This window comes from Panthera pardus, unplaced genomic scaffold (genome assembly GCF_024362965.1).
Source record: "Panthera pardus isolate Hobbes unplaced genomic scaffold, ASM2436296v1 HiC_scaffold_22, whole genome shotgun sequence".
NCBI lineage: Eukaryota > Metazoa > Chordata > Mammalia > Carnivora > Felidae > Panthera > Panthera pardus.
This window is the reverse complement of record NW_026526788.1, coordinates 60,826,511-60,846,710: the sequence shown is the minus strand read 5'-3', so window position 1 is coordinate 60,846,710 and position 20,200 is coordinate 60,826,511. Positions and strand designations below refer to the sequence as shown.

At 44.7% G+C, this 20,200-nt stretch overlaps 2 protein-coding genes across 3 annotated transcripts in view; one reads left to right on the top strand and one right to left on the bottom strand.

The window, feature by feature from the left end:
* Positions 1–5,721: 5,721 nt before the first annotated feature.
* INA (internexin neuronal intermediate filament protein alpha) lies at positions 5,722–19,259 on the bottom strand. The gene is made up of 3 exons (XM_019459305.2): positions 18,198–19,259; positions 9,555–9,679; positions 5,722–7,767 (listed from the first exon to the last, which is right to left on the bottom strand). Exons 1-3 carry the CDS (start codon positions 19,257–19,259, stop codon positions 7,455–7,457), a joined length of 1,500 nt encoding a protein of 499 aa, XP_019314850.1. The 3' UTR covers positions 5,722–7,454.
* The window catches only part of NT5C2 (5'-nucleotidase, cytosolic II), a 144,926-nt gene continuing 143,931 nt past the window's right edge, over positions 19,206–20,200 (top strand). For both annotated transcript variants that reach the window (XM_053909892.1, XM_019459301.2), the window contains exon 1: positions 19,206–19,317. The gene's annotated coding sequence lies outside the window, so the exon portion shown is untranslated. The remainder of the gene's footprint in view (positions 19,318–20,200) is intronic.

Below are 20,200 nucleotides of genomic sequence, written 5' to 3'. Positions count from 1 at the left end.
AAGACATAGAGGCAGTATTGCATAATGGTTAAGGACATGAATTTTCAAGCCAGACTGCATAGCTTTGATTCCCAGATTTGCTTCCTGCAAGGCATATGGTCTTGGACATGTTATATGACTTCTCTGATCTGTAAATAGGGACAAAGGAACCTAACTCAAAGAGATGTTATGAGAGTTAATGAATATGGGAAGTATTCAGAACCTTAGCTGGCATACAGTCTACTATCAAATTCAAATATGGTCCCTATGTAGTCACTTCTTAGATTACTTTGCTGCATTAGTTCCTTTCTAATGAGTGGTGGGGTCCGCTAATATTAAAAGACTGATGTTGATGGGGCGCCTGGGTGGCTCAGTCGGTTAAGCGTCCGACTTCAGCTCAGGTCATGATCTCACGGTCCGTGAGTTCGAGCCCCGCGTCGGGCTCTGGGCTGATGGCTCAGAGCCTGGAGCCTGCTTCTGATTCTGTGTCTCCCTCTCTCTCTGCCCCTCCCCTGTTCATGCTCTGTCTCTCTCTGTCTCAAAAATAAATAAAAACGTTAAAAAAAATTAAAAAAAAAAAAAAGACTGATGTTGAAACGTTTGTTATTTTTCCTGTCTTCTTTCTGATATATTTTCTCTACTCACCTCCTTCTATGGATAACCAGGCGAGGGACAGGGACACAGCCTCTAACGTCAGACCTGGATTCTGCTTTCACTCTAATTCTAGTCTTAGCTCTGCTGCTTATACTTTGCAGACTAGATTAGTCCTTAGACAATTTCAGTTGCCAGGAGTTCCTTTTACTGAGCTCAGTCTGGCTTGAGGTAAAGATAAAAGATTTGTCTAGCCCTGAAGGACATCAGGAACTCCATATGTCATTTATGAATCTTTATGCCAGGAAATCATGGGAAATGGAAGTTACACTTCTCATTTATTCATATTTATGGCATAATAAGTAAAGCTAAGTGAGTTAATTTTTTTTTAAAGTAGGCTCCATGCCCAATGTGGAGCTTGAACTCACGATCCTGAGTCTGGGAGTCACGTGCTCTCCCGACTGAGCCAGCCAAGAACCCCTTATTTGTTTTAGTAAGCACCTCTAGGGGCACCTGGCTTGCTAGGTTAGTAGAGTGTTCAACTCTTGACCTTGGAGTCTTGGGTTTGAGCACCACATCGGGGATAGAAATTACTTACGAAAAATGTATAATAAATACTTCTAAGGAAAAATACCTTTTTTGCCCTGCACAGTATGCAGCAACTAACTAGACCTGCTACTGATCGTATTCTAAAACTCCAGCCCTTATATTAATGATTTTGGCTACCCGCTGCTAACATTCTATAGCCCCTATTAATAAGAGCATACAATAGAGCTAGAATGAAATGTCTCAGACTTACACACAGAGACCAATTGCCTCACCAGGGGAGGGAGTGGCCATGTGGTGATGTATGGTAATTAATCGATGAGGAAGGGAGCCTGGAGACCCCTCCAAGATCAATCTTCATTTTTCTTTGTAGCCTGAACTTTCTCTGTTTTATTTTATTCAGAATCACTAAAGAACTGTAGAAACAAATCTTTAAATATCTGCAGTGTGATTCACCGTATCTTATTATAATCCTGGGCTATGTGTCTGTATTTCTGTGTGTTTCAAGGGGTTGTAAGCAAGAATTTATAAATTTTAGCTAGTCACCACCCCCACTGAGTAAGCTTATCAAATATCAGCATAAAACATGAGTGCAATCAAATAATCTAAGAGATCAATAGAGGAAGAGAGAAGCCATTGGATCTACATAGTAACCATTCTTCTCATCTTTTGAGGATTTGCAGCAGGGGATGGTAATTTAATGATAACAATCCTTTGTTTGGCTGGATTCAGGAGCATTTGCCCCTTTTGCAAATGGCATAGACCATATGAGATATTTGAAAATAGCAAAGTCATGATTGGCTTAAATCTAAAATGTACATGAAGTTTGAACATGCAGCAAAGCTAGTAGTGTATGTTCTATAAAGAAAAATAAAATTTCACATACGAGCTCTATTTTAAGATCCTATAAAGCCCCCCCTCAGTTATTTCCATTTTAAGTACTGGGCTTGCTTTCAGGCACACCAGCTTATTTGGTTCTAAGGGGGAAAACGTACTCTTAGGATTTAGATGCTTTTCAGGACTTTGAAGATTTCTGATGATAGAATAATAAAAATAGTATCAGTTGGAAATCAGTGATGGGTGCTCATTAGCAACCAATATTTCTAGCTATTCTTTCTTTTGTTTACATCCAGGGGTATTTCTGGCTTTTTCTCTAGGTTCTGTTTCAAAATCAATACTCTTATTAGATCTGGCTTATGTTGTCCTAATGGAATTCCTTCCAACTGAGATTGATTGACCCAGGTGGCTGTACGTAATGGTCTCAGCTGGAGCAGAAGGTATAGTAGACTTTGTAATTATATTTTTCTGATAGTTCCATAAATACTCTATCAGTGGATTTTTTTAGATTGAGGTGAGATTTACATGATATAAAATTAATCATTTTAAAGTGAACAATTCAATGGCATTTAGTATGTTCACAATGTTGTGCAACTACCACCTCCATTTTAGTTCTAAAACATTTCCATAAGTCCAAAATAAAACCCTGTATCCACTGAAGAGTTACCCCTTATGCCCCCTCTCTTTAGCCCTGACAACTACCAATCTACTTTCTGTTCCAATGAATTTTTTTTTTTAATTTTTAAAGGTTTATTTTTTAAAATGTATTTTTAAAAATTTTTTAATGTTTATTTATTTTTTAGAGAGAGAGAGAGAGAGAGAGGGAGAGTGCTAGCAGAGAGAGAGGGCGACACAGAATCTGAAACAGGCTCCGGGCTCTGAGCTGTGAGCACAGAGCCCGAGGCGGGGCTCAGACTCACAAACTGTGAGATCATGACCTGAGGCAAAGTCGGATGCTTAATCGACTGAGCCACCCAGGCACCCCTTTAAAATGTTTTTAGAATATTTACTTAATTTTGAGAGAGACGGAGTGCAAGCAGGGGAGGGACAGAAGAGAGATGGAGACACAGAATCCAAGGTAGGCTCCAGGCTCTGAGCTGTCAGCACAGAGCCTGACGCAGGGCTTGAACTTGTGAATAGGGAGATAATGACCTGAGCTGAAGTTGAACACTTAAGTGACTAAGCACCTAGGTGCCTTAATGTTTATTTATTTTTGAGAGAGGGAGAGACAGAGCACCAACAGAGGAGGGGCAGAGAGAGAGGGAGACAGAGAATCTGAAGTAGGCTCCAGTCTATGAGATGTCAGCACAGAGCCTGATGAAGGGCTTGAACTCGTGAATTGGGAGACCATGACCTGAGCCAAAGTTGGACGCTCAACCAACTGAGCCATCCAGGCACCTCCTCCGCCCTGTCCCCACCGCCGCTGCAATGAATTTCTTTTTTTTTATTAATTTTTTTTCACGTTTATTTATTTTTGAGACAGAGAGAGACAGAGCATGAATGGAGGAGGGGCAGAGAGAGAGGGAGACACAGAATCTGAAACAGGCTCCAGGCTCTGAGCTGTCAGCACAGAGCCCGACGCGGGGCTCGAACTCACGGACTGCGAGATCATGACCTGAGCGGAAGTCGGACACCCAACCGACTGAGCCACCCAGGCACCCCCGCAATGAATTTCTTAATACATTTCAAAAACGATTTCATATTTGCCTTTAGAGTCATCAAGGGTGGTTCTGGACTCCCTGCTTTTGTTCTCAAGTTTTAGAAGTTTATCTGCAGGACTATAGGTGATTTGTGTTGTGTCTGGAGCTAAAACTTGGACTCTAGTTTCCAGACAACAGCTCAAATCTTGCCATCTTCTTTAGCTAGTGCAGTAAAATGAATTCTAAGTATCCTTGATTTATTACCTCTTGAGGAATTGTCCCTGCTGTAATATTCCTTCATTTCCAGGCCCTTTGATACTGAGCTACAGAGTTCCTTTGCAAAATTACGTTTTAAAACTCCTTTTTAAGAATTAGGTAATTGCATCTAATTCTGTTTCACTTTTAGTAGGAGGTGACTCAGTTAGATGGGCTCAGAACCCAGTTTTGAGCTCCCACGACCTCACTGCAATGCAGGACGCTAACAGGTTCAGGAAGTCTGGAAAGCAGTTTGCCTGTGGGACTTGGTGTTGCCCATGGTTTCTGGGGCAGAAAAACCTGAAGTAAAACCTGGTGAAGAAGGGGTGAAAAAGGTGATAGAAATAAGGATTCCCACTCCCTCAAGTGAGGGGACTTGCTCTTCCGTAGAGAAGCAATATCGGAAAGACAAGCACTGCGGTCAGAAGATCAAGGCTCAAATCCCAGCTCCCTAACTCTGTGACAATAGACATGGGTTTTAACCTTGACATTCCAAGGCTCTATTTCTTCATTTGTAAAATGGGTATACAAATACTATCTAAAGAGTGGTTGTGAGGTTTAAGTGAGATAATTCTGTTTGCTGCCTAGAACAGTGTCAGACACATAGTAAGTAGGTACTGAATAAATTAAAGCTGTTATTAGTCTCAGGAGGCAGGGGATCTCATTGTCTAATGAATCTGAAAGTCATATTGGTTATCGCTAATGCGCTTTGTGGGCAGGCTTCCCCACAGTCTCACAGACTCTCTTTGTTGTCCTGTTCTAGAAGTTGGTTCCTCTTCTCCTCCCCCCTGCCTTATGATTCTGAACACTGTTTCCTTGTTACTGTAATGGTCCTGCTTTACTAATTTGTCAACTCCAGGCTTTTAATGTCTTTATAACTGAGCTCATGGCAACCAGTGGCAACTCACTGAAAATAGATGTAAATTAGAGCTAGAGATTACATAACTGTAATCAAAAGATGTTGGTTTTCCAGAGACAGATCCATTAACCAAATACGTAGAATCTTTAGAAGTGGCAACCAATATCTATATTGAAAACCCATGTGTTGATGAGACTATTATTTTCATCCCTAATAGGCCCTGAAAGATGTTTGATTACTATAAAGCTCTCACTGTTAGTGCAGGGTGAACATCTCTTTTCCCAAGCGGTTCCGTCGATGTATCCTTGCGTGGCATGCAAGTACTCTCAGCCAGATGGACTGAGAAGGACAAGATTGTTCAAGATTCAGCAAGCTCCAGCTTCACCACCACTGTCGGTGGGGGTGGCATCCACATCCCCTCATTTCAGTCTCCATCCTGGAATGTGACATGGCATTAGGGAATCTCAACTCCATGGACTTCTGGATACCAGAAGTAAACAGTCCAACGAGGAACCCCAAGCCCCTTGATATGGACAAAGTTTTGTGTATTTTTCTGGAAAAAGGGTCCATAGCTTCCTCCAAGGAGTCTGCAATCCATCAAAGGTTAGCAATCATTACAGTGGAGGAAACTTCTACTGCTGCCTATGTTCTACCTAAACATATCTGCAGAAGTATAACCTCATTTTCAAAAAAGGAAAAGATTCTTATTGTTTTGAGCTACCTTTTATCATATGCGTTCTGTGCATATCCAGGCACAGAGTCTATTGTCTTGCATCATTTGATTCCTCCACTCCCTGCCATAAACTGTCCATTTAGCACATTACGTGTTTCAGCCAGTGTGAAACACATGCAGACTATATAGCCCCAAGGCTTGGGCAGGGGGAAAAACAACCCTAAATGTAGATGCGAGGAACAAAGCATAAATAATTTCCAAATTATTTGGGGGTACAGTTGTCTCATTGAACCAAAACAGTGCTTCTCTCAACTGAAATAGCAAAAACCACAGAACACAAGTTATGTTGGTGGGATTCGTGTGACTTTTAATTCTTATCTTACTAATGTTTTACAGGAAGTCTGAGGAGTAAAGACAGGGATGGAGTGAGGGAAAGGAAGAAGAGAAAGCATCTTTCCGGTTCCTTGAACCATTGCAGCAGGTCCTAGGATAAGAAAGTTTAGTAAAAGCATCACGCCCTGTTGTGAATGGAGATGTGTGACAGAGACCTGGCAACTCTTTAGGTCTGGTGGAAGTGAATGCAGACAGAGAATTAACCTGACGTCAAACTTGGCACATGTACGTGGAAGACTGGGCAATGCGGCTGCTACACAGTTGGGCAGATGAAAAGCTGACTCTCCAGAATGTACTTCCTAGCACGTGAGTAGGAGCATATGTACCCCTTCTCTAGTCTGGGCGTCGCTGCCTCTCCAGTAGGGAAGGGAGACCCCACCAACCATGCAGCAATGGGAAAACTGTTGGGCAGGACTCTTTTATTAAGACAAGAGAAAGATTTCTTTTTCATGTTTGCCGGTGGTGTTGATTGACCAGAGGTGACTTCTTTTACTTTTGGGCAGTAGCATTGTTTCTGGGGATAATATAATTACACTTAGCACTCTTAAAAGGCATAGGAGAGTCAAAGCAAGGCCTTGTTAGGACCTAGACTGTGGAAAAGGGGATAAGTGGGTTCTAAGGGTCAGGGTACGAAAGAGCTAATTCTAGATCACCACAAACGAACTGACACAGAGCAATGAGACCTTGGCTTTTCCCATCCACACAAATACTCACCTCTTCTAGCCTATACTACTAAATCTAAGGTCAGCTTAATCACAGCTTGGGACACTATTAGTGTGTTTCTAAAGTTAAAGTGAACAGCTACATTCAGAATAAAGTACTTTTTTTCCCCCCTAATTAAATGGATTTGAATAAGCTGAAAGCCTAAAATCTAGGGACTCCTTTCATTATTGTATTTGTTGGGGTGACCCTTAAAACTTATCACTGCTTTTTTTTTTTCTTTTTTCTTTTTTCCTTACAGAATTGGAAGGACATGAAATGGGTAGGGAGAAGTCATTCCACGAATCACAGAAATGGTCAACATGCATCTAATTTTACCCATTGAACAGAGAGAGCTAAAGGGGGTAAGTTCTTTTGAGAAGAACCTAAGTGTGTTTAAGGGGGAAGAATACTACACTAGCCTCTTTTTTTTTTTCCTGAATGGAAGAAAGGATACAAGGAATTATGAGAGGTGGGAGGAAGTGTCCGTTAAACAAACACCTATCACTTGTGAAGCAGTTTTGTCAGAATGGTGTTGGATGTGGACCATTGGTTTACCTTTGGCAGTGATCTTATGTTTTATGTACCTAGAGTGAGACTATATAGCGGGATAATGTCTGGGTATAGCGAGCAAATACAGGTTTTAATTTCAATTCACAGCAAATGACGATGATCACAGATTTAGCACCTTGATTTGTACTTCCTCTGTACCTGAATCATCTAATGCTGTGAAGCCTGAGCTTTAGGTGAGAAAGCGGAATTCTTAGATAACTCCTCTGTGGTTGTGCTAGGACTGCAGCTTGCTCCAACCTAAGGGGTGCTTTTCTTATTAGAGAAAGTAAGGATTCAATGCTAAATAGGAGACTGAAGCCTTGAAGACATTTTATAGTGGCGACAGGTGTTTTGGTTCAGGAATAGGCTCTTTAACAAGTCAAATGCATATTATCCCCTCTTAAGCATTAACCTTATTAAAGCAACAGAATTAAATTTTTTGGCTTGAAGTGGTACTTTCTTCTATATTCGATTTCTCGGTTTTCTTAGTAGATATGACCGTCTCCTCCAGTATTTCTTCAAAACTTTCTCCTATCTGGGAGGTTTTCTTAGAGGCCACCTTAGAAACCTCTTCCTCCTCCTCCTCCTCTTTCTTAAGAGACAGCCCAGTGGATGAGACTTTGGAGGTTGTAGAACTGAGGATTCTAGGTGGGAGCAGATAACCCGGATTGGGAGGTGGATTCAGCCCTGAAATGCTTAATCCACTGGTGCTAAAACGTGTCTCTTCGCCTTCCAGCAGTTTCCTGTAAATCCAACAGAGAAACATTCTTAGGAAGTCAACTTGCAACTTTTTTTGAGAAGAACTTAACCCCCCAGCTGCTATTCATTTTAGAAAGATTCCATAAGACTCTTCAGTTTCTTCATGAGATTGAGACCAATAAATATTGAATGCCAAGGCTCAAAGACTTGGAGTTTATCCAAGTTTAACTTGGAGTTATCCAGGTACACGCACACATGCACACTCTCACATCTTCAGCACCAGCTGTGTTTAAGGCACTGTCAAAGGGAAACCTATCCTATTCACAAATATGTTCAAAAAGGAATTTTTGTACAATTCTCCTTGGCCTCATCACACCCACTTTTGGCATTTAAGAGTCTACAAAGCTCTGGGGAGAAGTAATGTTACTATTTAAAACCTTAAATGCAATAGGGATAAGGAGGTGCGAAGTCCACAAAGGAGGAAAGAACCGCCTAATTCAGCCTGAACTTGAGATTTGTACTTTTTTCAACGTACAAAGGGAATGGGACCAACAACACAAAAACCAGTAAATGAAACTGTTTCAGATACCAGACTTTTTCTCAGCCTCGCCTAACCAGCATCATAAGTGTGGCCCCAATACTTTGTTTCTCATAACTCTAATAATTTTTATGACCTTTTCTTTAAAATCAGAAACTCAAGAGCACCTGGGTGGCTCAGTCAGTTAAGCATCTGACTCTTGGTTTTGGCTCCGGTCATGATCTCATGGCTTCATGGGTTCAAGCCCCACGTGGGGCTCCACGCTGACCATGCAGAGCCTGCTTGGGATTCTTTCTCTCTCTCTCCCTCTCTCTCTCTCTCTGCTCCTCCCACACTTGCACTCTGTCTCTCTCAAAATAAATAAATAAACTTAAAAAAAAAAGAAACTCAAGACACTATCAAATACTCTTGGAGTTTTGTTTTGGAGTAGTATACATAGTGTAAAAGAAAAAAAAAATCTCTCAGATCTGGGTTGAAGCTGAACTCTTTCATTTACCAGCACTATGACTTAGAATAAATTACACCGTCAGTCTGTGGTTCAAGTTTCCTCATCTGCAGAATGGAAATAATATGACTAGATAATTTAAATATAGTATCTAATATAGTGCCTGGCACATAGTAGTCATTCCAAAAATAGTAGCTGCTGTTACTACTTTTTTTTAAAGGTTCACTCAAACGTTGTTTGAGTAGAAATCCAGGGGGATACCTCACATATTAGGATGTTCTATATCGTATAAACCCTATTTTTAAAAGTTAGAGTCTGGTGGATTTTTTCTTTTAATCTTTTTTTTAATGTTTATTTTATTTTTGAGAGAGAGAGAGAGACAGAGACAGAGACAGAGCACAAGCGGGGGAGGGGCAGAGAGAGAGGGAGACACAGAATCCTAAGTAGGCTCCAGACTCCGAGCTGTCAGCAAGGATCCCAACGTGGGGCTTGAACTCATAAACCACAAGATCATGACCTGAGCCGAAGTTGGACGCTTAACCGACTGAGCCACCCAGGTGTCCCACAGTCTGGTGGATTTTATGTCAACCTCTGGATACTCACGTTATTTCCTTAAATCCTAGCAGAGGTAGGTAGACTACTCCAGGACTAGTAAGGTGGAGCTGAGATATAAACAAGTTGAAGGACAGAGGGGTCAGCTCACCTGCACAGGGCCAGTGATGTCTTTCTTTCCTCATCCCCCCTCACCCATCAGAAATCAGAGAGACTGAAACCACTTTATCCACTTATTGGGGTAGTGTTGCCCCAGATGACTGGGCCTGGTTGGGTGAGCATCCCCTCTGAAATACCTGTAAGCGGCAATCTCAATATCAAGAGCCATTTTGACATTGAGCAAGTCCTGGTATTCCCGAAGGTGGCGAGCCATCTCACTCTTGGTGTTCCTCAGATCATTCTCCAGCTGCCCGATGCTATCCTGAAAAGTGATATATCCAACATATTTGAGCCAGCTGAAATTCAGTAAGATTTACACAAAGCAAGGATTCTCAATCCTGACTCCACATTAAAAATCTAGGCCTGTCCCCCGGCCCAGATTCTGACTCATTTGTTCTGGGGTGGGGTTCCAGGAACTGCATTTTTTCATAAAGGTTGGATGATTTGGGTGCATGGTCAGGGCTGGGCACTTCTACTGCAGGGCATATGGTTCTTGATTGAACATCGGAGAGATATTTTCTCTTTTTTAAATGTTTATTTATTTTTGAGAGAGAGAAAGAATGCTAGTGGGGGAAGGGCAAAGAGAGAGGGGGACAGAGGATCCGAAGCAGGCTCTGTGCTGACAGCGGAGAGCCTGATGCAGGGCTCAAACTCACAAGCCATGAGATCATGACCCTAGCTGAAGTCGAACACTTAACCAACTGAGCCACCCAGGTGCCCCCCTCTCTCTAACTTACTTATCATCCCTCCTTTGTTTGTTGTATTGCTGCTGAATAACTCCATCGTTGCATGTCTTTTCCAAAACCCAAAGCCTCAGGTTAGAAGCTTAGACTCAGAAAATTCCAACTGTGAAAAGCACAGAGGATGGCAAGTCTTCTCTGCCTCCATTCATTTTGATGGTTTCCTGGAAGTCTGCTACTCAATCATCTTACTGAAAGCATTTTACACAATACATAAGGAGGAAGCAGAAAGACTCCATAGAATTGTTTTAATACAAATGACAGATTTAAATTATATATTTAAAACAAAACTAACTAGGTTCATGTAATAGCTTTGCTCCAAATTCTCTCAGGTGCAAACCCAGGCACGGAAGAAAACTAGCTTTAAAGTTTTGATTCTTGAGCAGCCAGAGGATTTTTTTTTTAATGATTTATTTATTCCAAAAAAATTTTTTTTAACATTTATTCACTTTTGAGAGAGACAGACAGAGCACAAGTGGGGGAGGGGATTGAGAGAGGGAGACCCAGAATCTGAAGCAATCTCCAGGCTCTGAGCTGTCAGCACAGAGCTCGACTCAGGGCTCAAACTCACGACGGGAGATAATGACCTGAGCCAAAGTCAGATACTTAACCCGACTGAGCCACCCAGGCGCCCCAACAATTTATTTATTTTTATTTAAGTTTTTTCCTTTGTTTATTTTGAAGAGTGAGCAAGAGTGAGTGGGGGAGGGGCAGAGAGAGGGGGGACAGAGAAAATCCCAAGCAGGCTCCACACTGTCAGTGCAGAACCCGACACGGGGCTTGAACTCACAAACCATGAGATCATGACATGAGCCAAACAAAGTTGGATGCTTAACCGACTGAGCCACCCAGGTGCCCCCAGAGGATCTTTTCAAAACACAGCAGATTTTGTTGCTTACTTTCTTGAAACCTTCTAAGAGCTTTAGAATAAAGTCCAAACTCCTCGGCATGGTCTATACTATTCCCCTTGCTCAAAGTGTTTCAGCTACCTTGGCCTTTTTTGCTCCTTAAACTTACCAATGAACTTACTAAGTTCATTGCTGTCCCAGGCCCTGTAGGCTAGCTATTTCCTCTATTTGGAATGCTCTGTAGTGGGTCTTCCGTGGCCAACTCTGTGTCATCGAAGCTTCAGTTCAAACGCCCTCTGCTCAGATAGGTCTTCCTTTGTGTCTAATGGAGGTACCCTTTCCACACTGATCTAGCACGGTATTTTACCTCAAGCCAGGCCAGTAGCTAGCCTGGGCAGGGGCTTTGTGCAAATGAGAAAAAGGCAACTCCAGTGAGAGGACAAGTTACAAGAAAGCACATACTTGAAAGTGGCCACTCTGCTCTTGGCTCTTATCATTATCTGAAATTTTCTTGTTCATTTATTTTCTGTCACCTTCCTTTATCTCATGGTTTTTCAACCTGGGAACTATTGACACTTTGGGCTGGATAATTCTTTGCTGTGGGAGGTTGTCCTGTGCATTGTAGGGTGTTTGGCAGCATCCCTGACCTCCACTAGTAGCACACCCCCTCCCTCCCAGTGGGGATAACCAACAATGTCTCTAGACATTGCTAAATGTCCCCTAGAAGGCAGATCACTCAAATCAAATGTAATTTACATGGAAACAGGGGCTGTTTCTGTTTAGTTCACCCCCGGCAGCCCAGATCCTAGCACAATGCACACTGAGACGCTCAATGAATAACTGTTAAATGAATGAACGGTGCTACACAAGCACTTTTCCTATGACCTGAAAAGATGTGAGCTAATAACCCATATAATTCAGTTGCAGCTTTGTCAACGTAAAGAACACAGCAATTTAGAGTAACTTTTGTGAATGAGTGATGCAAATAAACATCAGAAGTCTCAAGAAGTAAGTGGTGAGGGGCCCTCATAACTTCCCGTGTGGGAAGGATAAAGTGGTGGTGAAGGCAGTGCTGATAACATCAGGGGGTGCAGACTTCCAAATCAGGAGACTGCAGAAAGAATGAAAACTCATACCACCTACCTGTTCTATAAATATTGACAGGAATACCGCGAAAGAGAGACTCAATTAACTGAGGGGTACAGAGCAGGGAATGACAAGCAGTAGGGAAAATACATATTACACGGACAGCGATGGGAATATTCCAAAGTGTGTTAAGATATCATAAGGGCTTAAAATGGTTTTTACCAAAAATTTTACTTGATGGCTGTTACCAGAGTTTAAACTAATCTACAAACAAGTCTGCTAGTGAAGCATTGGGGGTAAGAGAGGCAACACTACCATGGTAAAGGGGAAAAGGGGAAAGGGGAGGAGGCTTTTCATCACGCGAAGTAGCAGGAGAAATGAAATTTGAGGAAAAGTGGAGGATTTCATCAGGATATTTGGGTTGTATTTCTTGCCCTGCCACAAATACCCAACATACCTCAGTCAGTTTTCTATATTTTAGTTTCTTCAAAACTTTCATTTCTACATATGGAAAATTATAATGTTTATTCTTTCCTGAGATATACTGAGATCCTCAAGTTAGGATTCCAGCTTAAGGGACCTCACGTTACTATATGAGTCTATTATCTGTTAAATTAGATAACAGGCATTAGAACAGCACTTGTCACATAGAAATTGCTCAGTAATTGCTAATGATTTTTATTACTGTTAATATCATACCATGTGACTCTATACCCTTTTTAATCAAATGGACAGATTAATCATGTGTCCTCCCTACAACCCCTTGGATCACTAAGGAAAGCAATATATAATAAAACTTTAATATTAGATAGTTGAAGGCATATTCCTTAAAGCACCAGATTTAAAAAAAAAAAAAATTTTGAACAAAGACCTTTCTAAAGTGGCTTCTACCATTTTTTAAAAGTTTTTATTTTATTTATTTTTTAAATTTCTTTTTTAACGTTTATTCATTTTTGAGAGACAGGGAGAGACAGAGCATGAGTGGGGGAGGGGAAGAAAGAAAGGGAGACACAGAATCTGAAGCAGGTGCAGGCTCTCAGCTGTCAGCACAGAGCCCAACTTGAGGCTGGAACCCACGAACCGCGAGATCATGACCTGAGCCGAAGTCAGATACTCAACCGACTAAGCCACCCGGGGAACCCCTAAAGATTTTATTTTTTAAAGTAATCTCTACCTCCAATGCAGGGCTCAAACTCACAACCCCAAGATCAAGAGCTGCACACTCTGGGGTACCTGGGTGGCTCAGTCAGTTGAGCTCAGGTGATGATCTTGCCAGTTTGCCTTTCAGCATGGACCCGCTTGGGATCTTCTGTCCCCGTCTTGCACTCTCCCAAAAATAAATAAATGAATAAATGAATGAATGAATGAATGAATACATAAATAAATTAAAAGAGCTCCACTCTCTACCAACCAAGCCAGCCAAGCACCCCACTTGTACCATTCTTAATTAGGACATAAACATAATGCAACCTTTCTTAGCAACCATGGGTTGTGATAATGATCAATTATTTTTCTATAGTTCTATGATGTCTTTTATCTTCTAGGTCAGCTGAGGTATATCAGGTTATTTTTATCCTAAATGGCCCCAAAGACCAGTGTTTGCATTAGTGCTTGTTACTTATTGGTTTTCTTTGCTCTGAAAGTGAAACTAATGCTACTTGTCCTTGATGATGACTGACTCCATTGGTCCCTCTTCTCTATCTTGCAGCAGGCTTGAAATTCAAATGACAAAGTGCTTTAGAACCATGTAAAGTAAGAATGAGTAAGTGAGGGGCACCAGAGGGGATCAGCTTACCAATATGTGATTTGAGGTTAGATGTTTTGTCTCATCAGGGGGTTAGTAAGGTCCTTTTTCTTTTCTTTTTTCTTTTTCTAAGTTTATTTATTTATTTTGAGAGAGTGGGAGAGAGGGGGAGAGGGGCAGAGAGAGAGGGAAAGAGAGAGAATCCCAAGCAGGCTCCACACTGTCAGCGCGGAGCCCAACGCAGGCCTCAAACCCTCGAACCGTGAGATCATGACCCGAGCCAAAACCCCAAGAGTCAGATGCTCAACTGACTGAGCCACACAGGTGCCCCAATGTGGTCCTGTTTTTGTTTGTTTGCTTCAGAGCTGTGTTTGCTGAATAAGAGGTTGTTGGGAGTTGAGTTCTAGATAGAGGAGATTTCCTTGAATTTTTATGTTATACATTTCATACATTTATTTTATGGATCAGAGTAGACAAAAAGCACAACTTGGCTCCTTTCAGAAGGAATCGGGCTGACTGCTGACCATTGCTCTTCAATGTCTAGTCCCTTTGTTTGTGCTCTCTTCCCCCACACCAGGCTGTCTTGCATTGCCCTTCAAAAGCCCTGCCAAAGATGGCCTCCAGCTGGAAAACTGAGCAGAGCGCTGCAGTCTGCCCCCTCCCCCAACCACGCAGCTGCTGCTGGCTTAGCCTGAGGGAATGGCAGAGAGGCACTCCCAGTTCCAGCTGGGGTCTCTCCTGGAGTAATAGCTAAGACAAGTGCTGAGCATCTTCCCAAGGCCTGGAAGGATGCAGATCAGGAGTAAGAGAAAGAAATGGCCACACAAGCATCTGCACGGGAGAAAAGGAACCACAAACAGTGCTATGGGTTTCATCACTTTTAGCAGCCCTCAGCAAGGTGAGCAGTAGTGAACATAGCACAGTTTGAATAAAAGAGTTCATTAAGAATTACTGGGTGGGGAGAGGGGATTTTTATATGTGGACCACCCATATGCCTTATTCTCCTTCCTGTCTTTGCTTTCTCCCCCCACCCCCCACCCCACCATACTTTAAAATCTTGCATATTATGAGCTAGTGTATATTGTGAAATGCGGTTTAGGTCAGCACACCTCCAAATCAGTCTGAGGAACAACAGAATGCAGCGCTTTTACTGAAATTGCATATTTTCCTGGACCCCACCTGTGAACAACTGAATCCAGTTGGGAGTAGGGGTAGGCCTCAGAATCTTTTTGTTAAGCCCCCAAGTGACCTTGGTGGATCAATGGGTTTAGGAACTACTAGTTTAAATTTATTTCTGTGAGGGAGCAATCAAGGTGGCCCTGGTGACAACAATACAGTAAGGCAGAGAGGGGCAAAAACCAAACCAAACCAAAAACACATGGAAGAACTAAAAAAAAAAAAAAGGACCAAATGTAGTTTCTTTTGAATTCTAATTTCAGAGATAAATCTATTGAGCCATAGACTTATCTATCAGCCACTGTTACCCCAATCTCTAAGGGGCCAGCCCCTTCTTGCTATTTCATTAGGTTATATTCCAATCTCATACTGGAGAGAAGAGGGCAGACTTGGCTCATCTCCCTGGGGAGCATTAACTAATGGTGAGCTTGATTGTTCAGCAAGGTCTTTCAAGGAAAGCTTTGGCTTTCCAAGACCATAATACAGGGCCAAGGCCACCGGTATCCTGAAAAAATATCCTTAGATGTCTTTGGCAGAACAGGGCCTCTAATGGTGATGAAGCAGCTGTGCAGGAACCAGCTTCACCCTGGGTCAGAGATGGAAAAGGGTTCAGCTGGAGGGTGGCTACATTTGGATTTTGAAGACAACGGTCCTAGCTCTTCATAATTTCTCCTGTCACCTGATTTGGACTCTCATATGTCATTGTGTACTTACCATGTCACCTTGAATCATTCTTTACCCTTTCAAAAGTGTAATAAGCTTTTCCTCCTTGAATAGGCTGTCAGCATTCCAGGCATGGAAAATGTGACTTTAATGGGGCCTTCCTCTGCCTCTTAAGAGGGTGGCAATCTTGCAAGGGAAAATGGGTCTATCACTCATCTTTGAAGCAGAAGAAAGAGAACCGCCTCCCATTACTGCAGTGAAAAGGGAGTAGGGAGGGGTGAGAGGGCAAGAAAACAATGGCTGAATCTCATTGTGGAGAAGGAGGCTTTTCATCTTAGCTCTGCCAGAATTGTTGAGAAAACAGCCAGAGGACACCCCTGTGACTTCAGGCCTTCAGGATCAGCAGGTGAGGATGTGAGCCCCTCACAGGACTTCAGCCTGAAGTCCCAAGGGGTAGGAAATAGCTTTCCGTTGTCTCATCTCCTCTTCCACTCCACCAGCAGGTCCACTGAGGCTTTGATGGCTCAAGCTGATGGGGGCAGCACTGCAGAGCTGCAGATGCCGCAGTTTCTGTTGTTTTGTTAGTTTGCTTGTTTCCTGTAGACTGTATCTGGATGACCCTACTATTGTCTAACACTGAAAGCCTTTTAAAGCAAACAAAACAAGTCAGACAGTACTGTCACTACCGCTTAGAATGTAGGGCTATACCAAACAAACAGAGGGCATGGCAAAGCCCAATTTAGATGACAGTTGCAGTTGTAGATAAGTTATTCTTTTTGTAGAAATACTGGGCTAGCCCTTCAGAAGACCACCTACCTCATCTTTTGACGCTTCTAGAACACATGAAGTCTCAATTAACTAAATGTAATTAATTCAGGCCATGCAGGGGCTAGGCCATATACTGAAACATTCAAGTTACAGCTTTTGAAGCAGAACAGAAGTATTTACTTGAATTGTGCTATAATTCCAAATGAACCAAAACAAATGGTCCAAGCAAGCTTTCTTCCTTAAGTAACGGGGGTAGTTTATAATGAACAACAAACATATACTTGCACACCGATAATAATTCTTTAGCTGTAGGCTAACATAGTACTTTCAAGATTTCACTCCTTTCTTGGTTCTATTTTATTAATGTTCCCAAACCCTGTTAATTTCATCAAATGTAAGCTTCAATCTTTGCTAGAATGAATTATTGAAAATTTCTGAATTATTACCATTCTACCCAATGGAGCTTTTATTGTACCTTGAAATTGAATCACACTATTTAGATTCCTTTATTTCCCTTGCCTCTGTACCCTCTGTGGTTATAAGCCCAGAATGTCCTATATAGTAGAACCGAAGATGCAGTCGCCTTTGTTTGGAGACAAAAAGGAAGAAAGATCCAGTCAATACCTTCACAGGAGCTTAGAGGACACGCAAAGATGGAAAAAATAAGCGGCCTATAACAAAGATAGGACCATCCATCTCTGTGATTTACCACATGCATTTAGGTTGGAAAATTATTAAGGAGATGTGAATTTTCAAGTGAGACCTCACTGCTGCTGAGCACATTAAGCGTTTTTTGTTAAGTGCTAAGCCATCCATGACAGTGAAAATTGATGCTGTCCACGAGGTGACCTTTGATTGCAGGTAGCTAGGACTGATGTGATGGTGTTGCAGATAGGAAAAAAAAAAAAAAAAAAAAGCCCAAAGCACTTAATTGCCTAGAGAGTCATAACTGGGACATGAGACGAGAGAGACATCATTTCTGAGATGGAAAGAACTCTAGATCAGCACCGAGGACAGCGCCCCTGACCATTCCCATTTGCTAAGCGGTTTAAAGCTTTCTTTAGCAGAAATATCCGTAGGTCCACAAGGAAACTGTGTGTGTGCGCGTGTGTGTGCGCCTGTGTGCGGTGGGGGGAAGGGGAACAGGGGGCAGAGCAGAGCAGTTGTGACTAGCCCAATCATCCAGCTCCTTGGCTCCCAATCTCTAGACTCTTTTGAAGGCAAAAGTCAAGAAAATGGGATAGAACCCTTCCCAGTTCAGTCCAGCATTCTCTCTAGGGCAGACCATAATCCATAAATATCAATCCCGGGGCGCACAGAAAGAAAGCCTTTCAAAGTCAACCAAACAAGTCAGACAGCTGAGACAGCACTGTCAACCATGAGAGGCTGTAACCCACCTGCATTGGGTTCACTCCTACTTTTGGTGGGGGACTGTTCTTCAGATCGCCAGGGTGTTTATGTCCACTTGCGGACAGGGAGGCATGAATTAGATTTTTGGACTCTGAAAAACTTAAACTTAAGGGATTTTTCTAAAAGGTCTCTGACAGGGACGTGACGGGCAGGGACAGAGGGTGGCCAGGACTCTAGAATTAATGGTATAGACTCCAGGGCTCTTTGTTTGCCTCCAGTTGGAGCTCTTCCTCTTCCCTTCCCTCCCCTCCTCTCGGTTCCTAGAGCTCCAGTTGTGTGGGAAAGCGCAGGTAGGTGGGGGAGAGGACAGGGCGCCCCCTCCCTTTGCAGCGTTCCAGCTCTTACCTGGTAGCTAGCCACCTCTGCACTGTGCCGCTCCTCCAGCTCCAGGATCTGCCTCTCCAGGGACTCATTGGCCCCACGCAGCCCTTCAATCTCGATGGTGCGGGCCTGCAGCTGGCGCCGGTACTCGTGAATCTCCTCACGGCTTGCCCGGATGGCCTCGGTGCTGCGCGCTGCCTGCTCGTTCAGGTTGGCAAACTTGGACTTGTACCACTCCTCGGCTGACTGGAGGTTCTTGGCAGCCAGGGACTCATACTGGGCGCGGATCTCCCTCAGCGCCGAACTCAGGTCTGGTTTGGCCACAGCCACGTCCACCTCGGCCGCGGCCTGCGACGACGCCTGCAGCGTGGCCAGCAGCTCGGCCACCTCCTCGTCGTGCACCTGGCGCACGAAGGCCAGCTCGTCCAGCAGCGACTCCACCTTCTTCTCCAGGTCCAGGCGGGCCAGCGTGGCGCCGTCCACGTCGCGCTGCTGCGCCTTCAGGGCGCGCTCCGCGCCTTCGCGCCCTCGGCTCTCCTCCTCGCAGCGCGCCCGAAGCCGCTGCACCTCCTCGGCCAGCCCGTCGCGCTCCAGCAGGGCCTGCGCGCGCGCCGAGCTCGCCTCCTCCAGCTGCGCGCGCAGGTCGCGCAGCTCGCGCTGGAAGAGCTCGCCGACGCGCGACGGCTCGGCGTGGCGCTGTCGCAGCGCGGCCAGTTCGGCCTCGAGCGCGCGGTTCTGCGTCTCCAGCTGGTGCACCTTCTCGATGAACACAGCGAAGCGGTCGTTGAGGCCCTGCAGCTGCTCCTTCTCGTTGGTGCGGATAATCTTGTACTCATTGGTGCGCGCCGCCGCCTGACTCAGGTCCAGCCCGTCGGATGCCGGGGCCCGGCGGTAGGCTAGGCCCAGGCCGAGCGACGAGGCCGAGGAGCAGGCGGCCGAGGAGGCGACATTGCAGCGGGACAGCGACTGCGAGCGGAAGCTACCCGCGCCACCGGCGCTGGAGAGGCGCGAGGATAGGCGAGAGCCATCTCCAAACACCTTGCGGTAGGAGGAGGCGCACAGGTAGTGCTCCGAGCCGAAGCTCATGGTGCTGGGACCAGGGCCGGGAGAGCGGCTGCGGCTGAAGGTCCAGAGGAGAGAAGAGGTGCGCCAGACGGGGCGCGGCTGGGCGGTGTGCACCGGGTTTTAAGGCGCCGGGGCTGGGGCGGTGCGTTGTGGGCGGAGCTCCTGCTCCGGGTCTGGCGGAGAGAAGGAAGGGGGGCCTTCAGGAGCGGGGGCGGGGAAGCGCAGTGACAACTGCAGCTGCGCGCGAGGCGGACCCAGGGCGCGGAGACAAAGCGATTTGCGTAGGAGCCGCTCCCTGTCCGCAGCGCCCCTCCCCAAGAATTGTGTGGTTTGGAAGTGACTTGAGCGGAGGGGTGCCTAAACGACTGGGGTTTCCCATCCGGACACCACCCGGCTCTGTCGTTTCCCTTGACCCTGTTCTCCTTGCCCCCTTTAACCCACCCGGAGTTAGGGTTTTCTGGGAGGTGTCCCGGACGCCAGCCCATCCCTACCCAGGAGCTCCTGAGGGTGAGGCACTGTTTTTCCAGTTAAGAGTGGGGACTTTGTCCCTTCCCTCAGGCTTTGTCCCTTCCCTCAGCCAGCTCGGGGTTCCCAAGGGGTAGAGTGGGTCTACGTCAGAGAGCATCTCATCAGCCGTTCCTCTGCAGCTCTCGCGGAAGCGCCCAGGGCAGGTGGCTGGGCGGAATGCCTGTGACAACCCCGGAGAAGGGCGGGGAGGGGGGGGGGGGCGGATAGATAAAGAACATGGGCCCGAGAAGCGGATAGAAGCGGAAAGAAGTGGAGGTCAAAGAGCTGGGATGGCTGCAATGGGCAAAACTGAAATGCCCCTGACATTTGTATAAATGAACGGGTTTTCCACCCGCAGACCACACAGCTCTGTCGCTTCCCTTGACCCTGTCCTCCTTGCCTACACCCGGAATTGGGTTTGTTTGTTTGTTTGTTTGTTTGTTTGTTTGTTTTTA

Excerpts from the sequence above, each read along its gene's own strand:
- INA (XM_019459305.2), bottom strand. The coding sequence starts at position 19,259 with ATGAGCTTCGGCTCGGAGCACTACCTGTGCGCCTCCTCCTACCGCAAG. Across the intron at positions 9,680-18,197 it reads CAGAGGTGGCTAGCTACCAG|GATAGCATCGGGCAGCTGGA; the intron begins GTAAGAGCTGGA and ends ATCACTTTTCAG. Across the intron at positions 7,768-9,554 it reads ATTGAGATTGCCGCTTACAG|GAAACTGCTGGAAGGCGAAG; the intron begins GTATTTCAGAGG and ends TTGGATTTACAG.